Source organism: Pezoporus flaviventris, unplaced genomic scaffold (genome assembly GCF_033815535.1).
Source record: "Pezoporus flaviventris isolate CSIRO_AGI_PZ_B2104156 unplaced genomic scaffold, CSIRO_AGI_Pfla_v1 ptg000090l, whole genome shotgun sequence".
NCBI lineage: Eukaryota > Metazoa > Chordata > Aves > Psittaciformes > Psittacidae > Pezoporus > Pezoporus flaviventris.
Window position 1 is genome coordinate 4,716,769 of NW_026892638.1, and position 22,246 is coordinate 4,739,014.

The window sequence follows — 22,246 nt, forward strand, 5'->3', positions numbered from 1 at the left end:
AATAGAGAAAAAAAATCTCATTTTTTGCTTCCATGGATCATAACTGTTTTGAATTAGAATTTGTGTCTATGACTTACATTGGATTTAGACCTAAAAAATGCTAAAAATGACATTAAAACAGTACAATGGGATCAATATTGAGGAAATTTCCTCCTTTCCTTAACTATGTATTTCAAGTACAACCACATCACGTTACGTTCCTCAAAATGCTCTAAGAAATACTGCTATGCTAGCAATTAACTCTTACATGAACAAGCTATACCCCAAGGCTGTCAACACATTTCTGGAAGCTCTACTGCCACAAGGTTACAGAATTGTTATTCTGAGATTCACACCAGTGATTCCACCACAGATAGCAGTCTTGCAGATTGCCAATAAACTTAAACAGCACGAATGAAGAGAACTGAAAGTTGAAACTACAGTTTGAGACAAATTCAGTAGCTTTAATACATGACTACTCCGTTCCACTGAAAACTTGCTTTGGCACAACTTCCACATACTGTCTATTTGATGTAATGGAGACATGCTCAAGGGGAACTAGCACTCTGTGATCTTCTAACCTTCTCGGTAGTAAGGAAGAATATGCTGAGAGTTTGAACTTTATTCCTACATTTCCTGGATTTTACAAATAGAGGCCCCAAACCTCTAATCTGGTTTAGTGGTTTAATCAAACATTAGACTTTCTGTTAACATAAGCTCTAGCTCGGCTTTTCAAATAATCATTACAAATGACCTTAAACAAGCTGTGTTTGGCTGTGAAAGCCAAATGTAGGCATACACCTGAAAGACAAAATAATGTCAGCAAAAGCCACTTCCTGAGATGGCCTGAATATAAAAGATATATATACCTTTTCTTCAGACTATAACTGGAAGAATTACCACTACCCATATAAACAGATTTAACTTTAATCTCTTTCCTCATTGTGACTAGCATAAATTTAGCTGATACAGGAAAGTAATGACAATGAAATTTTAAAAAGTGACCAATAAAGAAAACTCCAAAGACTCTACTTGATAAACCAGCATTCAACAATGCATACCTCCTCCCACAATTTGCAATGTAATTTCATCATCTCTTCCTTGCAAAGTGTTGCAAGATTTCACATAAGTGGGGAGACTGTGTACTGACTGACACAGTTTATTTCTTCACAGTTTATTTTCTTCAGAGAAACAGCACGATTTGTTCAAAATTTTATTTATTTTTCATTTTCTCCCCAGTCAACAAACTCAAACACAAGAACAGCAGCTTCACACCTATTCACCTATTGAACACACGAGACATACAATATAATTTTGGAAAAAAGCTGCTAAACTCCCAAGATTTTCTGTAAGACTGAAGCTGAACTGAACATTACTGACACTCACAGGTTTGATACTACAGCTCAGCAGATAGCCACTGAAACATCACCCACTCAGAGTTCTAAAAACAGCTGTGGTAATAATTCCAGAAAATTATATTCTGCTTTTAAATTCTGAGTATTCAATATATTAGCTGTATCTTTAAAAGAGGTAGCATAGTGAATCTCTCTAAAGGACAAATTCTGGTCTTCCTGTTCACGACTTCCTGTTCACGACTATCTCACTATAGAAAAATAGAAGCATGTCATTCATTGGTGGTAGAGACAGGAATCACACTACAGTGAGATACAAAGCTACACATCATATCCTTTACAGGTCTAGCTTTAACAGTCCAAATGCCTGTAGCACTATCACCTCATGCTGTGATTTTGTCCCATTTCATGCTACGTGGCATTGGGCTAACTAGTTGCTGCAGGAAATGACGATGAACTACGAGTCAGAGCTAAGCACACACCCCAGTATGGTGCTGCAGGGCACAGTGCTGTTTTGCAGATGAATTTGGGCTGCCAACCACGTGAGGTCATCACTCCTTTTGGTAAGCTAAGGGTAGTCAAGCACGCACTTGTGAAGCGACCTACCGAACATTCAGAAACACAAATCAACTGAATGTTTTTCTTCAGCCCTGGGTTGCTCTTTAAGATCTCAACTAGCTAATTAAAAAATGAGTTTAATCATTTTGACAGCATATTTGCGTTAAGCAAATCCCTGCTTACCTCAAGGTTTCCTCTGTCAATGCTTAATTTAAAAGCAGTATGTCTTTCGATGGAATCGAGTTACTGAAAACTACCCAAACTAACAAAAACAGGTCTGTTACATACTATACACACGCGATTCTACCATTCAAGGGAATTTATCACCACTGATTATAAAGTGCAATGGGGATGTTTTGAGATTAAATTTAACAATACACAATTATACAGTTCAACAAATCAAATTCTTACCAATTCACAGGCCAAGTTAAGAAGCAGATAAATTAAACTGATAACCTTTTCAGAAGGTTATCACCACTGAGCATGCAAAGAGGAGCATGGAAGTTCACTGATTTTGTTGAGGCAAACAGGTGGTGTGTGGCCACAGTGCAGATTAGAAGTCATATTTTCACATTCAGTCAATGAAATCATACATCCAAATATTTCCAACAGAGAAAGTACTTGACAGAGTTCAATACTGTTGTTTTTTTTAATAAATTCAGTGTGCTGTACGAAGGAAAGGAAAAACACAAAACCAAATAAGCCTTAAGCAAAACTACTGCTTTTAGAGTGTTGCAGTGAGGCACCTTCCAGCTTGCTTAAAACAAATAAAATCAATTGAAATTAATCACACATTAATCATACAATAGGTACTTCCTTGAAAATCTTGGTAACCACTGAACTCATTAAGTACATTAACACTGTTGTACATTTTCTATTCCAATATTAAAACGCAGCAATATGTGAAAAAATAATCTGCCACTTTTGTTTTATAGGTACTCCCGTGCATACCCCTACAGCCGTGTGGTATCCCTCCGAGACAAAAATAAAAAACAACACAACACCACTATGCCATTACTGGCAGATACAATGGTGCTTTCTGGTTGAAAAAAATCTTTGGAATATAATTGATATATAATTTATTTTAGATGTTTTACTCTAGATTTATACGATTGTGAGTTTGTTGTTGCTCAAAAAGTACAATGATTTCAGACTGCAGCCTTCCTCCTTTAGGCTGCAATGGAGTCGATTTGCAAAAACTCTGGAAAACTGGAGTAGGTCATCTTCATTTCAAGACTTCTAAAGAAAAAACTATTTTCAGGGAATATCTGTCATAAGTAAGAAAACCTCACATTTTCTGCTCTCAACAGCAAAACAACTTGGTCCAACGTGCAAAAGAGCCTAGCAACGAGAACCATTATTACTCCTTATATATGCAATAGTGCTATGATCCTTCACTTCACCATACAAACAAAACAAATGACAGCCTCTGCTGGAAAGAGCTTACACAGTCCAAAAACCCAGGCATAACACATAGATGAGACAGACATCTCTGACAGATTAGAACAGGGTGTGGATGAAGTAAGGTGACAGAAAAGGGTGTGCTACAATTTTTTGCCATCAGGAAGACTAATCACCTCAGTACTCATCCAGCCCATTAACTCATTAGCTAATTTAAGGTTTGTATTTGCATCACAGCAGAAGTATGCCTGAAGAAGTGATGCGCAGAAAGGATAAAACCACCACTTCTGCAGTCTTTGCTTTTGTTTGAAATGTCTTACTCCTTTTGCACACCACTGTCAGAGGATTCAAGGAAAAAAAAAAAGGAGAGACTGCTCCAAAATCTATTTCAGTACCCTCAAAGTTGTAGCCACATCCTGAAGCCAGGAACAAATTCACCTTTCACATCAGTTTCCTTTGTTCTCTAAGATTTTGATGAGGCAATGGCAGCCTCACTTTTGGCAGGTCTTAGAAGAATCCACCGCCTAACAAATGCTGAAGTCAAAAGATTAATGCGAGTTACCTCATAAAAAAATGATTATTAAAAAAATATCTGATCCTGCACACTTCTTATCCTAATAACATAAAGCACCATATCCCTTCCAAATCGTATTATATAGAATTGTATTTTAACTACTTGGACTTTCTGCTGCATTTGAAATCGAAGTCTATACTTAGTCACCTTCACTTACCTTGAACAGCTGTATTAATAGTATTTGCTGCCTTTGCCCTCAGGATATCTATCATCTAATGATAAGTGAAGTCATCCACTTATGGTTTATGAGTTTTATGTTTATGGAATCTTGATATCCATCAGAAAAGTGGTTTTGTAAAAATACATGGTTTGCAGAGAAGAAACCACAAACTGTTCAGGTGAAATATCTGTAAATGTGTACAAAAACTAGAATGAAAACTGTGTCTCTATCCTCACTTTTGGTTGTGCGGCATTACGTTCATTGCTACTGTGCCTCCGAAGAGGCTACTGTATAACACAGAACACTGAGTCAGCTCTCAAGACTCTCTTCTCTCCTCTGATGCCAGCAATATCCACAAGTAAAAAAAAAAAAAAAATGATACAAGATTTTCCATGAAATAGGGTAATTACACTGACTTTCAGAATTTTCTATCTTCTGTTACATGCATGTTTAGTAAGAATATTTTTATTACAGTAGCAATGCCTTGTAAGAAATAATGCTTAAAATGTAGCTTCAAATAATCTAAAATCTGCCAGATACTCTAATACTACACCCATATGCTACTCCCATATTAAAACCAAGTTCAGCAGCATCTCATTTCATTGTGGTGCTGGACTTCCAGTATGCACTGGGTGTTCTTGCCACATCTGATACCCTAATTTGTGGAACAGGGTTTTCTGATTGTCTGTACCAGATGCACTTCACTTCATTCCTGTACCACGTTTCAGTATTTACCTACAAGATGAAATCTGAGAGCAGCTCTACGGATCACTTCTTAGAGCCTATATGAATAAAACCAATGGGACACTTTTTGCCTCCCACTGCACTACAGCCTCCCACCTTCACAAGACATTCTCCTTCATACAGTTCCTGCGCACTTGCATATTTTCAGACAGTCTGGCCCACGCAAGAGGGAAAAGCAGCATACTTGCCCAACACTCCCAGCATGGACAGAAGCCACACCATGCTGTTGGCCCGTAAGCCAGCTTCCTGGGGCAGATGCCTTGTGGAAAACATGTTTCTGTTCCCCCAGCATGAGTTAAAGGGAAAATTCATTTTTCCATACTGACTGAGGCAAAAAAAAATGCAACAGTCCTTTGGAACTCTCTTCAGATTGTTTCCTTCTATTAATACCCAACTGATGACCCTTGGACTGAATTTATGCAGACACAGCCCCAAAGAATGTAGAGAACATTTTTCATGTTTATAAAAAGACTGCCCCGACGTCTCCAAGGCCACTACCAAGGTTAGTGGGAGAGACAACAGCATCAGCAATAAATTAGTACTGAAATACAGCTCACTTAAAGAACAACAGTCAGAAGAAAGCTGGCCAGAACAGCAAGCCTTTCAAATTTTCTCAAACATGCCAATGACTAAACAGTGAGAATCTAGAGGAGGCCACAAAAGTGATCAGTGATGGAGCATCTCTCTTATGAGGAAAGGCTGAAAGAGTTGGGATTCTTCAGCCTGGAGAACAGAAGACTCCAGGTGGGGACCTTACTGTGGCCTTAAGGTTCTTAAAAGGGGCCTAAAAGAATGATGGAGAGAGACCTTTTAGCAGGGCTGTTGTGACAGGACAAGAGGCAATGGTTTTAAACTAAAAGATTCAGGCTGGACGTGAGGAAGAAAGATTTAACAGTGAGGGTGGTAAAACACTGGCACAGGTTGCCCAAAGGGGTGATGGATGCACCATCCCTGGAGACATTCAAAGCCAGTCTGGATGTGGTTCTGGACAACCTGATCTAGTTGAAGATTCACCTTCTCACTGCAGAAGCACTGGACTAGATGACCTTTGAAGGTCCCTTCCAACCCAAACTATTCCATGATTCTATGATTACCTTGACTGGGAGGGCCAAATTACTAAATCTCTAACACTACTGCTGAGTGTCTTGTTTCCTGTAGACTGTCAGAGTAGGTGATCCTACTGGTTTCTTCCTGCCTTATAATTTATGAATCAGAAGAAGGAAACACATGATGGTTAAAAGGTATTAATTTATAGATAATGCTGAATGCTTAGGTCTGACCTACACAAACAATTTGCATGTTTAATAAAATAACCTAGTATATTCATATACTCTAGTATGTTTTGCATTTCCTTTAAAACATTTCCTTAAAAAAAAAGGGAAAAAAACAACAAACAAACCAACCCCCAAACAACCCACAACAACAAAAAACCCCAGCAAGCAGTTTGCTGTTACAAGACTTGAGGAAGACACGCAGGAAAATTGTGAAGAAAATTTTGGGGGGGGGGGGGGGGGAGGGGGAGTGGCAGGAAAAGAAGTTTTGGGGTTTAGTTTTAAACCCTACCCACAGAAATTAAAGCCTAGTGAAAGATGGTAATATTTTGACATTTGGCAAGATAGAATAGCACATGTGAGGCATAATCAAGCAGGAAGGAAAAAAAATAGATAGAAATGTATTTCCCAACAGAACTCGTGTTCTCTCATTAGTCACAAGCCACAGATGGGGAGCAGATGCCTTCAAACACAACAGTTCAATCATGAAAACATGGCAGAAGGGCCAGAGAAGCAGCTACATCACCAAGCCTAAGGTAACAAAAGAAAAAAAACAACAAGCTTACTTACAAAATGTCTTACACATTTTCTTTGTCCATTATGTGAGGAAAGCAAAAGGAAGATGTTCTGGTAAGACCTGATGGTACAATGAACTGACATAATCGTCCTTTTGCGTGGGGTGTTCATAGACAAGGTGGAGAGAGCATATTGGACTTGTCTGACTGCCTTTGCTTCTACTATTACAGCACTTATGGAAATTCCCTTGACATACCCATGCATAAGAACAAGCTAGACAGGCCCAGATTCACTGAAAAAGCAAATCTGTAAAACAAATGTATACAATTTAGGGTTTTTTTCAACTAACTTTGAGAGGTTTAACAGTATTATCACAAAGGATATTAATTATGACTTCTCACGGAACAGCATTGTCAGATGAATGAGTTAACATTCAAGCATCCTCTTCCACTTTCATAAAAGAGAATAAAAGAAGCCATGTGTTGATTTACATTATGAAAACTGTCCTTACAACAAATTCTGGTAAACACCAAGGCATCTGTCAGTAGAAACGCAAGTCTGATTTATTCTTATAATCAGTATCTAACATCCGTTTCATCAAGGATTGGATTATGTTTATGTCTGAACTACTTTCAAACTATGTTTGAAACCTGCAAAGACACATTCATCAATTAAAAATTCTGATAAAGATTTTTGCTTTCTCTCAGCATGAACAGTACTCAACAGGGAACAGGACTGAAGGCAGAATTTCACTCTATATTGCTAGGTTCATGGATATTAAGCTATGCATTGTTTAATTAAATGACACATCTCTGTTATGAAGAATTCTGTCAGGAGAAGCTCCATTTTCTGTGGTTCCATGTTCTCTCAATCACAACACTATCTTCTACAATTCTGCAAAATTCTCACCTCTCATGTTCAATTTGTTCTCCAAAGTGCCTTTGGGGAGGGAGTGGGGTGTCACCTTTCCTCACTTTTATTTAGTTATCCCGAGTGCAAGATACGCTTCTTGCAGCCACTGCAATGCCATCTCTGGGACATTTTGCCAGAATGCCACCAACCCTTGACTGGAAGAAGGTACTGCCTCCCAGATACAGACACCTCTGCGTCCATCAGTCATACCAACAAGTTCCCACATACCATTAGAGTTCGGTTTGGGTTTGAGGAGGGGAGGTTTCAGGGTTAAAGTACTTGCTTACAAAATATGCTATTCTTAGGACTAACTTTCTTTTGGCTTCTGTTTTTGAGGTTTCTGTGTATTTTTATGTAGGGTATTTTCCAGAAAATAACAGCAGCTCATCCAAGAAGTGATAACACCGGTTGCCCAAAGAGAATTTCAAGGAGAATTTAAATTAGAAGCTGATGCGTTAGACTCAGATTTACCAAAGGAAGCTCAGACAGTTTGAACTACTGTACCATCTTTCCTGTAACAACTTTAGAATTTAAAACCAATGCATGAAAGCACTGTATTTAAATGTATTTCAAAAACAGAGTAAAGGCTTCTTACAGAAATATCTGATTAATAGTTTTAATGAAACCAATAGCTATCATACAGACTCCTCTCAGGTACACATGAAAAAAAAGCAAAGGGTCAAAGAAAGCACTGCAAATTGCTCCACATGTGCAAATCTACCTCTTGTGAGAAGTGGGATTCTGTTCAGAAGCCTGTGCCAAATCTCATACAGGATGGGGGCCCAACAGCCCAGAGAAGGAAGACTGCCCACCCCATGCTCCCAAAGGCATGCAGGAAAACAGCTGGGGAAAATAAAGTCTATGCTCCACTACTGTTCCAATTATGAACATCTTGAGTGATACTTAAAACAATCACAGGTAACAAGTACCAGCATTCAAACAAAGTAACTTTTACCTTATTAGCCCTCTCAAGCTGAGCTACAGACAAAACTGATAGCCATACAATTACTGCAAAAATACAAGAAAAAAAAATTAAAAAGAGAGAAAAAGAATATATCAACTGAATTGTTCCAATATTTCTTAAGGGAAAAAGAGAAAGATACCACAGTATTTCACAATATAAGTGCTATAATAGTTTGAATTAGTCAAGTTCAAAAAAATTCAAAGAACTACACAAGCTTCTTCCAGTGGTGGAACAGAGCCAAGAGCCTGTTTTAACTTGGGAAGAGAAGCCACATTCCCAATATCATAAACAGCTGCACTTTGGGAATTTTCAAAAGCTATAGTATCAATGTACAGTCTAAACAACAAATACCCTCAAAAATGGAAAAAGCATCTATTCTATTTATGCTAAACATGCCTTTGAATAAAGCATAAGAAAAGTAAGTTTTTCTGATTGATACTATGAGGTAAGTTCAACAATCTCATTCAGCTTCTCAACAAGTATTTTACAGCTACTGTTATTTATGTATACAAATGTCTGTGCACCCTTACATGTGCTTTTTTTTTTCCCCTTAATTTATTTGGATGTTAATAACTATATTTTAAACCAGTCTAGTTAGAAAAGACAGACACTTTGATCACATATAAACAGCCATTTTCCTGCCAGTAAACAGTGCCTCATTTGACATCATCGTCAACATTCTGGAGTGGAATAGGGGGAAAAAAAAGATCCACTAGTCGGTAGCCTTTTAACAATTTTTCTTTAACATACAATTTTAAACCTAGGTTAAAGCCAAATTATAGAGATCAGAAGCAGGCTGTTACATGCTAGAACATCCACACAATTACTGCATATGCAGAAAAAAAAAAAAAACCCAGCAACAGGCAGATAAGGAAACTGCACCAGTTTTTACTTTCTAATCATCAAACTGAGCACACCAGTATTTCATGAGAATAACAGATTCTACTTACAATAATAATTATAATCTCTCAAGAACAATAGAACATGACGGTTTTCCTTATTCCTAAACAATTATTTAGGGAAGACCATTGCTAACGGAAAGAAAGGGCAAATAAGCTGATATATTTATTCTGGCATGGCCCCAGCATTTTTGCACTCATCTGTTAGTGGCAGGAATACCAGTAACACACAGTCTGTAGTTCTGAAGTCTCTCCATGGGACAGACCAACCTGGGAATTGTTCTGGTTTACAGTACTTCTGAGATACGTTTGTATTTACCAGGAAACACACCAAAAGGAGATTTCTAGTTTAGTACTATTTGATTTGGCTTGAGCATTTTAAATAAAAACACAGAACTGACCTACCATGAGATTTAAGGCAGCCCTGGAAGTGTTACTTTTCATCTCATCTTTATTCACTTGGAAGAGTCTACTAAAGTAGATCTAAGACTAGTACCTATCAATAATATACAGAATATGCACTGCTACAAAAAAAGGACTGGAACATCAGCACTGAGAAATACATGGTCTCAGAAATGGATAGAAAAACACCAATTATATGAAGTGTGAGTTATCTCCTTAAACATCTCTACCACTTTATATTAAAGTCACCTGAAAATTTATGTCAAGTAACCATGCATGGAGTTATGTAGTAGACCTTCACATCAGATGATTTTCAGAGTCCAATATATGACACTAGCATATTATGCCTAGACCCAACTGTATGTATTAATATTACAGATTCTTGCACTGGACTCCAAAAGTTCACCATCATTACAGTTAGTGGATTTGAAAATGTCCAGAGGCAAAAATCCTCTAAATCCAGGAGCCCTCACTGAATGCAACACGCCTGTTGAGTAAGCCTGAATCAAAGACAAGTGAACTTTGTTTTCCTCAGACTGGGAAGTACAGTGAGGCACGTATGATTCTGCTCTGATGCTATCACAGTACTCCCTCCAACAAATCTTCCACCTACTAAACATTTTTATTAATGACATGTAACATGAATGACATCCTGAATCAGGTCTACAGCCTACAGACAACGGGGCAATGTACACAGAAGAACTGCATGCAACTTTAAGCAGTTCCACGCCATTATTAGTATGACACATTTAATAAGCTTCATTAAAAATGTTCAACTTAAATCAGTTAGCAGTATCTTCCTGTCCTAAACACAGTGGCTCAAAATAATACACAATTTCAAGTCTCGTAACTAACCAAACCATTACCTCTTATGTTTCATACTTTGTAAGCCATGCACACTGACATGTTTAACAAATTCACGGGGAACCTACCCTGAAATCCACTTTACCTGACCACCACTTCCAGCTTTGGCAAAGAACTACCAGAGAAAAGCCCATCAATCAGTATGTGCAGCCACAGAAGCTGGTACATAGCTTACCACTACCAGGAGCTTGAAGTTCTCTGACAGAACGTGTAGTAGAAAGGGCATCTACTAACCACAGTATGAGCGAGCCCCTGTGTGCTTAAAAATTACATTTGAGGAGGATCAGCCAACTTGTAATACAACAAGAACTGCAATGGCTCTGCAGAACACCAACAGCAGATGCAAGCCAAATTCAACTGAGCAGGAGGACTGAATCTCTGTGTAATGTGCCCGCATCATGTGATGTGTCCCAATAACCACAGCTCATGAAGGAAGGATGTCTGGACTACTGTCCCTTAGATTCCCCAGTTAAGAAAGATAAAGACTGTCTCCTACTGTGTAACAACAGACTCTAACCACTATGGGAGGTGGGGGGGGGGGAATACAGCTTCTTTCAGCACTTTTTATAGAGAAATACAGCAGTCTTTCAGGACTTCAAGCCTTTTATTCTGCTCATATTTCAGCTCTCCTCAAGTTTTCTACAGTAAGATTCTTCAATCAACCCTAAAGAACTCAACTTCATTCTAACAAATTCGGACTTTTTTCAGAGTAAAAAATAAGCAAAACCCAGGTGTCGTGGTTTAAACCCAGTCAGGTAACTTGTTCACTCACTCCCAGTGAGTGGTGCCAAGCTGACAACAATCAAGGTCCGTGTTCGTCTCCCCCCCCCCTCCCTGCACCGGGGCTCTCCCCTTCCCCGCTCCCGGAGGAACGGGGAGGAGGATCGAGAGAGTGCAACTCCTACGGGTTGAGACAAGAACAGTCCAGCAACAAATCACCACCGCTACTATCAGCTAAAACAATGATAAGGGAAAATAACAAGGGAAGAGAATACGATACCACCGGCCAAGAAAACGAGTTCCACCCGGAAGCCCCTGTCCTTCCGGGTAACTCCCAGTTACCCCCCACCCCGGGCATGACGTGCTGTGGTATGGAATACCTCCCCGGCTAGCCCGGGTCAGGCGCCCCGTCTCTGCTTCCTCACAGCTTCCCCTCCTCCCTGGCAGAGCATGAGCCTCACAGAGTCCTTGGTCAGGGTAAACATCACTTAGCAACAACCGAAAACATCGGCTTCACCAACGCTGTTCTCAAAACTAGAAGTCAAAACACAGCACTGCACCAGCTAACACAAAGAAAAAAAAACATGACTGCTACTGCTGAACCCAGGACACCAGGAATATGACCAGATGAATCCTTACCAGTCTGGCTAAAGCTAGAAATAATGATTGCTCACTGGAGAAAACCTGACTGTTGCCGATGTCCAGATCGTTAAGCAGTACTTGAAATACATTAGTTGTTTGAACAGGAAGACTGGCTGAGTAAACCAACCAGAATAAAAACAACACACTCACTTTGATGGTGAGATATAAGTCCATCCCCCTAACACACAGCCCTTACTGCGAATGAAAGGAAATATAATTACCAAGATACATTAACACTGCACTATATAGCACAGAAAGCAGCGATACCATTAGTACAACAGATTAACTTCTAAGTAAACATGTTCAGTGACAATGTGTTTTGAAAGCACAAATAGCCTGCACAGACATATTTCTTATTTCTTCCTCTCCGCATCACCCCCTAACCCCCCCCCCAATGCTGCTCTTCTCTCCGAACTTACTCAACATTTATTACGATAACAATTCCTATGTGCAAGAGGGAAGGAGCTAAGGTGAATGAAATGGGTTGAAAGTAAGGAACAAGTAAAGCTCTTCAAATCACCACACTCCAAAGCATACAGTAGAAAGCATATAAAATTACAACAAAAACAATCCTTTTTAAATTTTTAACTGATGTTAATGTAACAAAAGTAAAATAACTCAGAGCACAGATTCAGCTGGCATCAACACAATTATATGTAATTTCTGTGGCTGTTTTTCTGTTAATAAGTGTGCTTGGTTTTCTCATGTCATCAACAGGACCACTTTTAAACACCTATTATTAAATAATCCATTTATAATATACTCAACATAATACTGCCTAGACAAAGACATCTATGGAAGAACCAATAGCAAGAGTTTACATAACAACTTTAAAATCACTACATTTACACTAACAACCAACTCGGAGAAGTTCGAAAAGTCTGCTCAACATTTTCCAGGAAGCATGCTGTCCCAAAACTAATAAAACTGCAACAGGTTTGACAAATCTATTCTCCAAATTTCCAGTAAAAGTTGTAATTTTCCTTTGCTTTTAACTTTTCAGAAATGGTTATGAACTGTTAGAATGTATGAATTATTATTTGATAATTGATGAGTATATCAATCCCATATCAAAGAAGCCTCGATACCACTTCAGTGACTGTACACAAATAATATGAAGTTTCAACAAGTATCTTCTAAGAGCCTAAGTTGGCTGAGAAGCAATTGGACAAGTATTCATGAATTCCAGGCCTCTGGAAAACAAACATACAAACAAACCAAAAAAAAACCAAACCCACATAACAAAAAAAACAACACTCTGACTCAAAGAATAATGCTTGTAGTAACATTGCTTCAGTGCAACTACCACACAGAACCAGGACTAAAGCACACACACTCGAACTGGCTTGTCAGTTTTGTAAGAGATACACATAGAAGACCAGAGAACAGAGAGAGTAGCAACAGAGAACTAAATACATAGCAAAGACTGAGGAAGAAGGTATTGTGGGTTTTCCCTATGAAAAAAGGGTGTGTGCACATCTATCCATACATAAATCTACATATTGATCTATTAAAAAAAAATGTATACACATACACACAAACTCTCTAGTTCTCTACTCCTACTCCAGGCAATGGCATTTCAGGCATTGAAATCAGCACTATGAAGGGATCATACACCCATAGCAACAGAAAAAGATATTAACACATGGTGGTACACAAATTTCTCCTCTGTAAAAGTACATGATGTAACCCATGTCATGGCTCAGTGATTTGAATACCAAATGCCTCCAATTTATAATTGGAGAATTTTTCTACCCACCAGTCCTGAAAACCCACTCCATGACTTGAATGTCAGGCTGGATATTTCTTCTTCAAGTATCACTTCCAGAAAGAGAACCCTAAGTCTACTGCTGGAAACAGAAGTAAAAAAAAAAATCTTAATGAAAGACTTCAGTCAGCAAATAGAACCATGAACTAAGTTTTATGCCCATTTTGTAACTGAGCTGCCACGCTAAACACTGCAGCCTAAATAAGAATAGACTATCTTTTCATTCTTCTTAGAACCTCCGCAAAGAAAAATAAATGCCTACATCAAGCAAATCTGTACAACAAAACAAGCTTTGTAGCACTAGCAGACAATTCCCATGATCCCAAGTGTCAAAAAAGTAAGACAGTGCTCACAGCAAGGATGAGGCCTAGCGGCCACCAGAATTCTGGTGGTATAGGTAAAAGGAATATACCTGAGAGGCAAAATGCCAAAGCAAAATACAAAATTAATGCTCTCACACTGCAAAAGAGTTCCAAAACAAACAGGGGATACAACCAGAAAAAAATAATGTATGTCTCTTGTAAAGTTTTCATGAAGCACCAAGGCTTGTAATTAGCTGGACAACAGTTTCACAGGCAGCGTTACTATTCTCTCTTGAATCAGTGGGCCCGAAACTTTCACTTTAGCAGAGCCAGGAGACTCAGATCACAGGAACCAGACTTCCTTCAAGCCTGCTCATGGCCTACTCTTTGGTCCTCTAAAATGCCTGAGCCACTGTACGAAACACGAGTAGCTACCACCACTCAGCAGCACTCTTTCAGAAAGGTAAGGTATCCTGTGGTAAGTAAGCAGCTGTCCTTACAGTCTTTTCATGTAACAGCTGGGTCTATGGCTGACTGTGAGCCTACAAAGATAGTCCAGGTGAGATACAACTCGGAGCACGTAGACCAGCAGGTGCCTTAATTAACTCAAGCCCATTTCTGCAGCAGAACTAGGAGAATTTGCACTGTCCATATTGGTTTTCATTTCTTCTGACAGTTCTGTCTTTCTAGGATCTATCATTTACTTTAGTAGATTAATGATGAGCATAGGGACACAAGAGGCAGGTCCCCCTTTAAGAAGACAGTTGAAGAAGCAGGTCTGTCAGCATTCCCCTGGCAATGGTAACGGAGCAGATACTGAGCTCCCCAACCAGGAGGGTACCTGGGCCCATTAAAGGTAAGCAATTTTGAAACTTCACTGCTGGCTTTTTAGTTTCACAATGCTGTGACATACTGATTTTGCTATGAAGAAGGCATTAAATATAGAATATCCCTATAATACATAAAACATAACCACATATATGGCATGTACTATTCACCGACACAAAATACATATTATATGTTGAAACAATATTTCATGCTGCTTTAAAAAGTCTTTCAAGTATTTCAACAAAGCCAATATAGTATTAAATATATTTGAAAAGCAGTATGGAATCCAAACATTAAAAAGAAAAAAAGTTGTACACATGTATTTTATGCTTCTTGTGAAGTCTATCAAGTCTCTCTCCTCAATCTGCCATGCAGCCACACACTTAAAAATGGCATTTTTAGTTATTTATATAGACGCAACCTTACTTGAGTAAAATAAGTGAAGATCACAGATGATTTCAAAAAGCCCTAGCATGTTTCCCTCTTTAAACACAGATACATTTGCAGCAGAAAAATGCATAATGCCTATTCGGACACTCAGCTGATGCTACATAAGCGCAGAAAAATTATTTATGATAGATGGATAATAATTAATTATAAAATAACTCGGCACTTACAGCTATGTCAGGGTAGATACATAAAGAACAGACACATACTGAAGATGTCAAATAGGCCACTTAATTTTCCTATTTTAACTCTCCGCCATTCAACAGACATTTTTTCCCTTTGAAAAATACCAGTACCTAAACATTTCAGGCTTAGAACTGCCGGGTCTGCTTAAGCCTCTACCCTTGTTTTGTGCCAGCCTTTCAGCCAGCATAAGAAACATTTCACACGCTTTCTCCAAAGATAACACATAAGCTAATACTCAAGGTACTTTCATAGACAGAAGTGTATCATAATTTAACACTACAACATACATTCTGTATGCCTCAAAATGGCATACAGAATACTAGGGGGAAAAAGTTATAACATATAAACTTTTGTTACTCCTTTTGATAGAAGCATACACTTAACCACAAGGAATACCTCAGCCCAAAAAATTACCAAGATGTCAAAGCTTGTCTGTCTTCTGTCCATCGACAGCATAACCTTTTACTTCCCATTTACTGTTTCCAAATCTTTTCTGCCTTCTAACAAAAATGAAAATGCTACAGAAAGGCCATTCCTGTGCTAGCCTGTCTAAAAAAGTAGTTACACAAACCTGTCTCTTTAAGAACACTGAACAAAGTAGGCTATCTTAAGTTGCGCATACAAAGTATATCTGCTCTGGATAAAAGGTCAAATATTTGAGAGCACGCTGGAAGTGTTTTTAAGAAATAACAAAGGGGAAGGTGGAGGGGCAGGAGAAAACTGATTATATAAAAACACGCAGAAAGAACAACACGCAGCATTTAAAACTGGAAGAGCCCCAGCGGATTCGCCAGGAGAGTCTCGCAGCTCAGGACCAAAAGCCGGGAGGCCGGAGCTCCGCCGCCATCCCGGGGCTTTCTGCCGCCCGCCCGGCACCAGGAAGCCCGCTGGCCCGGGCAGCGGCGGCAGCCCCCCACGCTGGGCGCCCAGGCCGCCTGCCCCCCTCCCTACCTCTGTGTCCGGCGAAGGCGGCTGCTACTCCTCAGATGCGGCAGCGTGAAGTTAGACAGGACCGTCCAAAAACTTGGGTCCGACATATCCATTCTCCTGTGTCCGAAACCCTAAAGACACAGGGCCATAGTACAAGGAGAGGGGAGGAAAACTCCCACCTCTCTGAGGAGACTGAGAGCACGGGGAGGGAGAAGGGAGCGAGCTGCTACCCTTCCTCCACAGGAGCAACGCGACTGACGGAACTCCTCGAACCCAAGGTAACTTTCCCGTGCGGCGCCGCCCGGCCCGGCCCCGCCCCGCCCCGGCAACGACCATTCGCGCCCTCACAGGGGCCGCGCCGCAGGAGCTCGCCTCTCAACTCCCCTCCACTCAACACCGCCGGCGGCTCCCGCGCCTGCGGCCCGCTGGCGGCCCGTAGCTGGGCGCGCTGGCAGACCTGCCCCTCCCACCCGGCGGCGCGGGAGGCGGGCAGCTTCCGCCTCCGTTTCTCCATCCCTCCCTCTCGCCGCTCCCCCGGAGCGCCAGGTGCGGGCGGCACAATCCCAGCCCGCTCGGGAGGTGCCGCGGCGCCGGCGGCCTGGGCAGGCAGCCCGCGGCAGGGCCCGGCTGCGCGCCCATTCGCTCCGTGTCTGTGCGCAGTGCTGCGGCCTTCCTTCTGCCCCAGCACAACGGGCGGCACACGTACTACATTACTGGCTCCCAGGTTGGCCACCTGCCGCTCCAGACACCAGGCGTTCGCCACAGCAAGCTAGGACGCAAACCTCCATTACCAGCTATCTCTTTTGAGAAAGCTACCCTGAAACACATAAGCTAGCAAAAGACGGGTACGGAAAGACTGGGCACCTTTTTCCCTCAAAACAGTGACCTAATCCCTTAGGTACTTCGAGTCATTTCCTCCTCCTCGTTCTTCCTACCAACTTTCTTCCTCTCTCCAGCATTCCCCCGTCGGCTTCCCAGCTCAGTTAGTTTGCTTTCTTGACCTTCCACCTCCCCCATCATTCCACCTTCCCCTTACTGCTCATTTTAACCCCATGGCTGCTGTCCTCAGTGTTTTCACTTCTAATTCCAGTAGCATCACCCTCAAGCCCTCTCTTCTCTCCCTGCACAGCTCTGTCTAGACTAGCATTTTTTTTCTCACATCTTTGCAGTACACAAGAATCTTCCTAAAATTACTACTACACCGCACTGTCATCCAGTAACTCAAGCTGTTGGAAACAACAGTGACAGGTACAGAAAAACAGTCACTGTGGCTTCAAAAAAATCATGTTTTAACATATGTAGAATTTCTATTTACCTTTCCGTTTCTCTAAGGGTCATGTTTAAGGACTTGGTCACATTTACACTTATGGAAAGAATGCTGCAAGTTTCCATAGAATCATAGAATAGTTAGGGTTGGAAAGGACCTTAAGATCATATAGTTCCAACCCCCCGTGCCGTGGGCAGGGACACCTCACAGTTTTCTGCTGAGTCTTTACTTGTTTTACTGAAAGCAAGATTCCTGCATAATCTCAGCACTGCATGAGGTGTTTCTTAAAAAAACACAACCGTGGTAGGTGGCAGCACAGCACTCACTGAGCGGAATTACATAGCACTGGTTAAATCACTTGAGGATGCCTGGACTAGTAGGAGGAAAATCAGGGAAACAAAGAAAAACCCGATGTAATACAGACTAGTCTATCTCTTGGATGAAGGAAAACTTGTTCTGGTGTGCAGAATGCTACAGAGCAAGAAAAGCTCACATGACATCAAGGATCAGACAGCTCTTGGGGTACTAGCTCTGCCTGTAACAGAGCATTGCAATGTTAGCCCTTGTTTGGAAAAGCCTCCAGAAATACTCATTGGAAAGCACTAGTGTCCTCTAATGAACTAAGGTATGTGGTTTTGGGGAGTGCAGCAGAACATTTTTTGGGACAGTTCTACAAGTCACAGGTGGAAACCTTTATTCAGGGAATGTTAGGCATTTAACAAGGTGTTCACACAGCAGTTAACCACTAGAGAGGCCTTAGTACAAACCCCCAGTAGACACCATTTGCTGACGTGCCACTGGAAACAAATCAGTTTAACGCTGATCAAACACAAAAGAATCATGTAACACTTCTCTAAAGATGTCTTCATTTTAGAAGAGACCAGCTCCATATGAGAAGGGGAAACAGCCTTATCTAGATCTATCATCAGATTTTCTTGCGAGTAAGGCTGAAAGGGCTACAAAAGCTTGTACCAGCCAGTCTCCACCCATGCACCTTAGTGCTCAGAAGGGCACTTCCCAGGCAGCCTGCATGCCTACTCTGTTTATGCTTCTCCATTAGGGTGGAGAAATAATAGTCACATCTATTGCAGCCAGGAACCTAAAACCTCTCATCCATTTCTGTTCACTTTGAGGCATGCTTGCCCATACTGAGTGTGAAGTTTTAAAGGTACATGTCAAGACAAGCACAGCTGGCAACCCTCCTTTCTTAAAACATCTTAAAAAGGAAATTACTGAATCTCTGCATAAGCACTAGGAAACAGCTCCTCCTCTACATACTTTACTACCTCAACTTCTCTGCTATGTACACAAGTTTTTGCCTGCAATTGGCATGACTGCAGAAAGAAGTATACGTAATCATGAAACCAGGGACTTTTACCTATCTGATGCTGTGAACAGCACTGGCTAAAGAGTAACAACAAAGTCTTCCACCTGTCATGCAGGAAAAGTTCCAGTGTCCCATCACCCTGCAGGCTCTGCCCTCTCCTCCTAAGGCAGTTAAAGAAGTACCTTCACTCTCCCAGCAGCAAAAGCAGTTCAGTTTCTGTAACTCAGCCAGGCATATCACATGTGTGGTAACCATGGAACATGGAGGTCAAAATTCATATCAAGGCCAAAAATAGGCAATCTTCACCTGCAAGGCCAGGCTGTAATTCAGTTCATGATTTCTCTGTGGAAATCCCTGCCACCTTATCAACAATGACGTGAAGCCTTTAATTCTGAAAAACACCCTAAGAACTTACAAAAATTAAGCAAGACTAGCCTGTCATACTGTGGGCAAGGCCCACCTGAATAAAGATGACTGCTGCTTGCAAGCAGACAAATTCTGATGGAAAAGAAGTTTAGTCCGTTTATGTACAACCAGAGAGAATCATACCAAAAGCAATACACATTTCTCAATCTGACAAACTGGATGTTTTCAAAAGCAGAAAGCAGTGAAGAAATTCTAGGTGGAAATTTCTGTTTATATAACAACAGAGTGTATCATGGTCACATCAATATTGTTCTACATTCAATCCGGAACATCATTCATTTCAAACTGTGGGTTCTTATGATTAAACCCCTTGTAATTCTGTCTCTAGACCCTTCGCAGCCTATTCACAAGCAATAGCTCCCCGAGTTACATGACTTGTAGATTCCAGCATAGCTTCACCTTGGCTTTCTGTGCACAGTTAGATGCACACACAGTACTGCTAACTAGTCAGGCTGTTCTAACATTCAAACACAAGGAGTCCTGAGTAATTAGGTTTTTGAAGTGCTTGGTGGACATACACATATTAAGGCACTATGGAGATTTTGACAAAGGCATGGAAATGAAGGGAAGAGTTGTGAGAAGTCCATCATAGTCCCACAACAACCTTACACAAATTCATACGCTTCGTAAGGGCAAACACAGACCTTATTCTTAAGAGGATAACATGTAAATGATGGCAAAGATTTTGTAACATTCATCAAAAAACAACACAGTTTCCAAACTGGTGCCTGCAGTTTGTGACTTCTCATGACACAAATGCTTGATTTTAAAGCAAACATCTCAAGGGATAGTGAGGTTTTGGCAGCTAATTAAGGGGGTACTACACAGATGCCAAGGGGCTACTTCTCTTCTAATTTAGTTAGCTGAATCAGCTCAGTGAGACCAGACCCAGTACAGGGGAAGCAGATGGAGCAAATGTTCAGGCTGAAAGGCAGGGGCAGGAAGATCACTTCTTTGGCAACAGCTGTCCCTTAAATCGGAGCCTTTCTCACTATCAATACTGATAGTGCTGCTTATCCTCCCCAAACACAGGCTTAACAGCCAGATTTTGTCTCGTTTTGTAAGCCAGCACAATTTACTTACTTCTTCCACATAGAACTGGACAAAAAGAACTGAACAATGCATATAATAGTGATCCAAAATACGTAAAACCAAAATTATTAGGAACAGATCTATGGCATCCTCATAAATTCATACTTGACGTTTAGATATATTTCCCTACAATAAAATGTTATTGTATCAACTTCAAATAACTCTCCTTCAGTATCCAATAAAAAACACTTAATTTGGAAATTGGCAAGTAAAATACAATAGCTATGAACCTGCAAACATGTCCTTAACAGCCTTTGTTGCTTAAGTTTTCAGCTATACAGCCAAAACAGCCAAAACAACAAGAAGCTCAGGTAACTTCATCACTTAGGAGATGCTTTACTATGCAATTTGGATTATGAGTTTCATTTATCACAAAGTATTACATAAGGCAGCACAAAACAAGTGATAAGGATCATTACATTTTCTCTTTCACATTCACTTGAAGATAAAAACATCCCTTAAGTCAGAAAAGGTTATTAATTTACCCTCGCTTCAAAGAAAGTTACATTTCCAAAAGCAAGCTTACAAAGTGTCATGGTTTAAGCCCAGCTGGTAACTCAGCACCATACAGCTGCTCACTTACTCCCTACTCCTTTTCCTGTCCAGGCAGGATGGGGAGGAGAATCAAAAGAATGTAAACCTCATGGGTTAAGAACAGTCCAGTAATCAAAGTGTAATATACTACTACTAATAGTAATATACACTGCTAATAGTAATAACAATGATAAGGGAAATAACAAGAGAATATAAAACTAAAAAGGGTAAAGAAAAAAAAACAACAAAAACCCCAATAAACACAAGTGATGCACAGTACAATTGCTCATCACCCACTGACCAATACCCAGACCAACCCAAGCAGCGATCAGTCTCTTCCAGGTGAATCCCCCCAGTTTATATACTGGGCATGACATGCTGTGTTATAGAATACCCCTATGGCTACTTTGGGTCAGGTGTCCTGTCTCTGCCCCTTCCTCACAGGCAGAGCATGAAAGACTGAAAAGTCCTGGATCAAGGTAAGTGCTACTAAGCAACAACTAAAACATTGATGTCTTAAAGGCAAAGCACAGCACTGCACCAGCTACTAGGAAGGAGAAAAATAACTGTTACAGCTGAACCCCGTACAAAAAGGTATCTTTAGAAGAGTCCCACTCAATACACAAGCAGAAAAGAATTCAAAATGTCATCATTTACTTCCATTAGCTACAGCAATAAAAATTCTTCCCAGAAACATTGTAATTACGTAAGACTGACTACTAATTTTAAGTACCACCATGAAATACTTATAGAGTTCAACAGCTATCTTTGATACAAAAATGTTATACCAATACTTAATATTTTGCACATAGCATTCCAACGCAGCAGTTACCTAACCCTACCTTCTTCACACTGATGATGGCATAAATATGCATTAGAATTTTTCAGAACATATGTGAAAATGTTTTAGCGTCATTTCACAAAAGCATTACAGACTGCTCAAGTCTGCAATTTTATAGCAATATACAGAATAACAGTACACAGAATGCAGTTCACCAGCAACAGTGAAGATAATAAGAGTTCCTTAAAGAACTCTAAGACTAATAAAATTGTAGTATCATAGGCCTGATACTGAATAAGGAGGGCAAATTTGTGAACCAAGAAAGAAAAAAGGTTGCCTTAATGCATCTTTCCTGTTTTCAAGTGGAAGGACAATTATGTAATCACATCTTTCAGCAACC

The 22,246-nt window shown here is 40.3% G+C and overlaps 1 protein-coding gene across 7 annotated transcripts in view; it reads right to left on the reverse strand.

Moving 5' to 3' along the window:
- MAST4 (microtubule associated serine/threonine kinase family member 4) overlaps positions 1-22,246 on the reverse strand; it is a 274,847-nt gene that overhangs the window by 94,873 nt on the left and 157,728 nt on the right. The window contains exon 1 of one of the 7 annotated variants that reach the window (XM_061475794.1): positions 16,441-16,598. The exons of the other annotated variants lie outside the window; for them this stretch is intronic. Within the exon in view, the coding sequence (XP_061331778.1) occupies positions 16,441-16,532 (92 nt within the window). The 5' untranslated portion in view covers positions 16,533-16,598. Of the gene's footprint in view, positions 1-16,440; positions 16,599-22,246 lie in introns of those variants that run through there. 7 annotated transcript variants of the gene reach the window in all.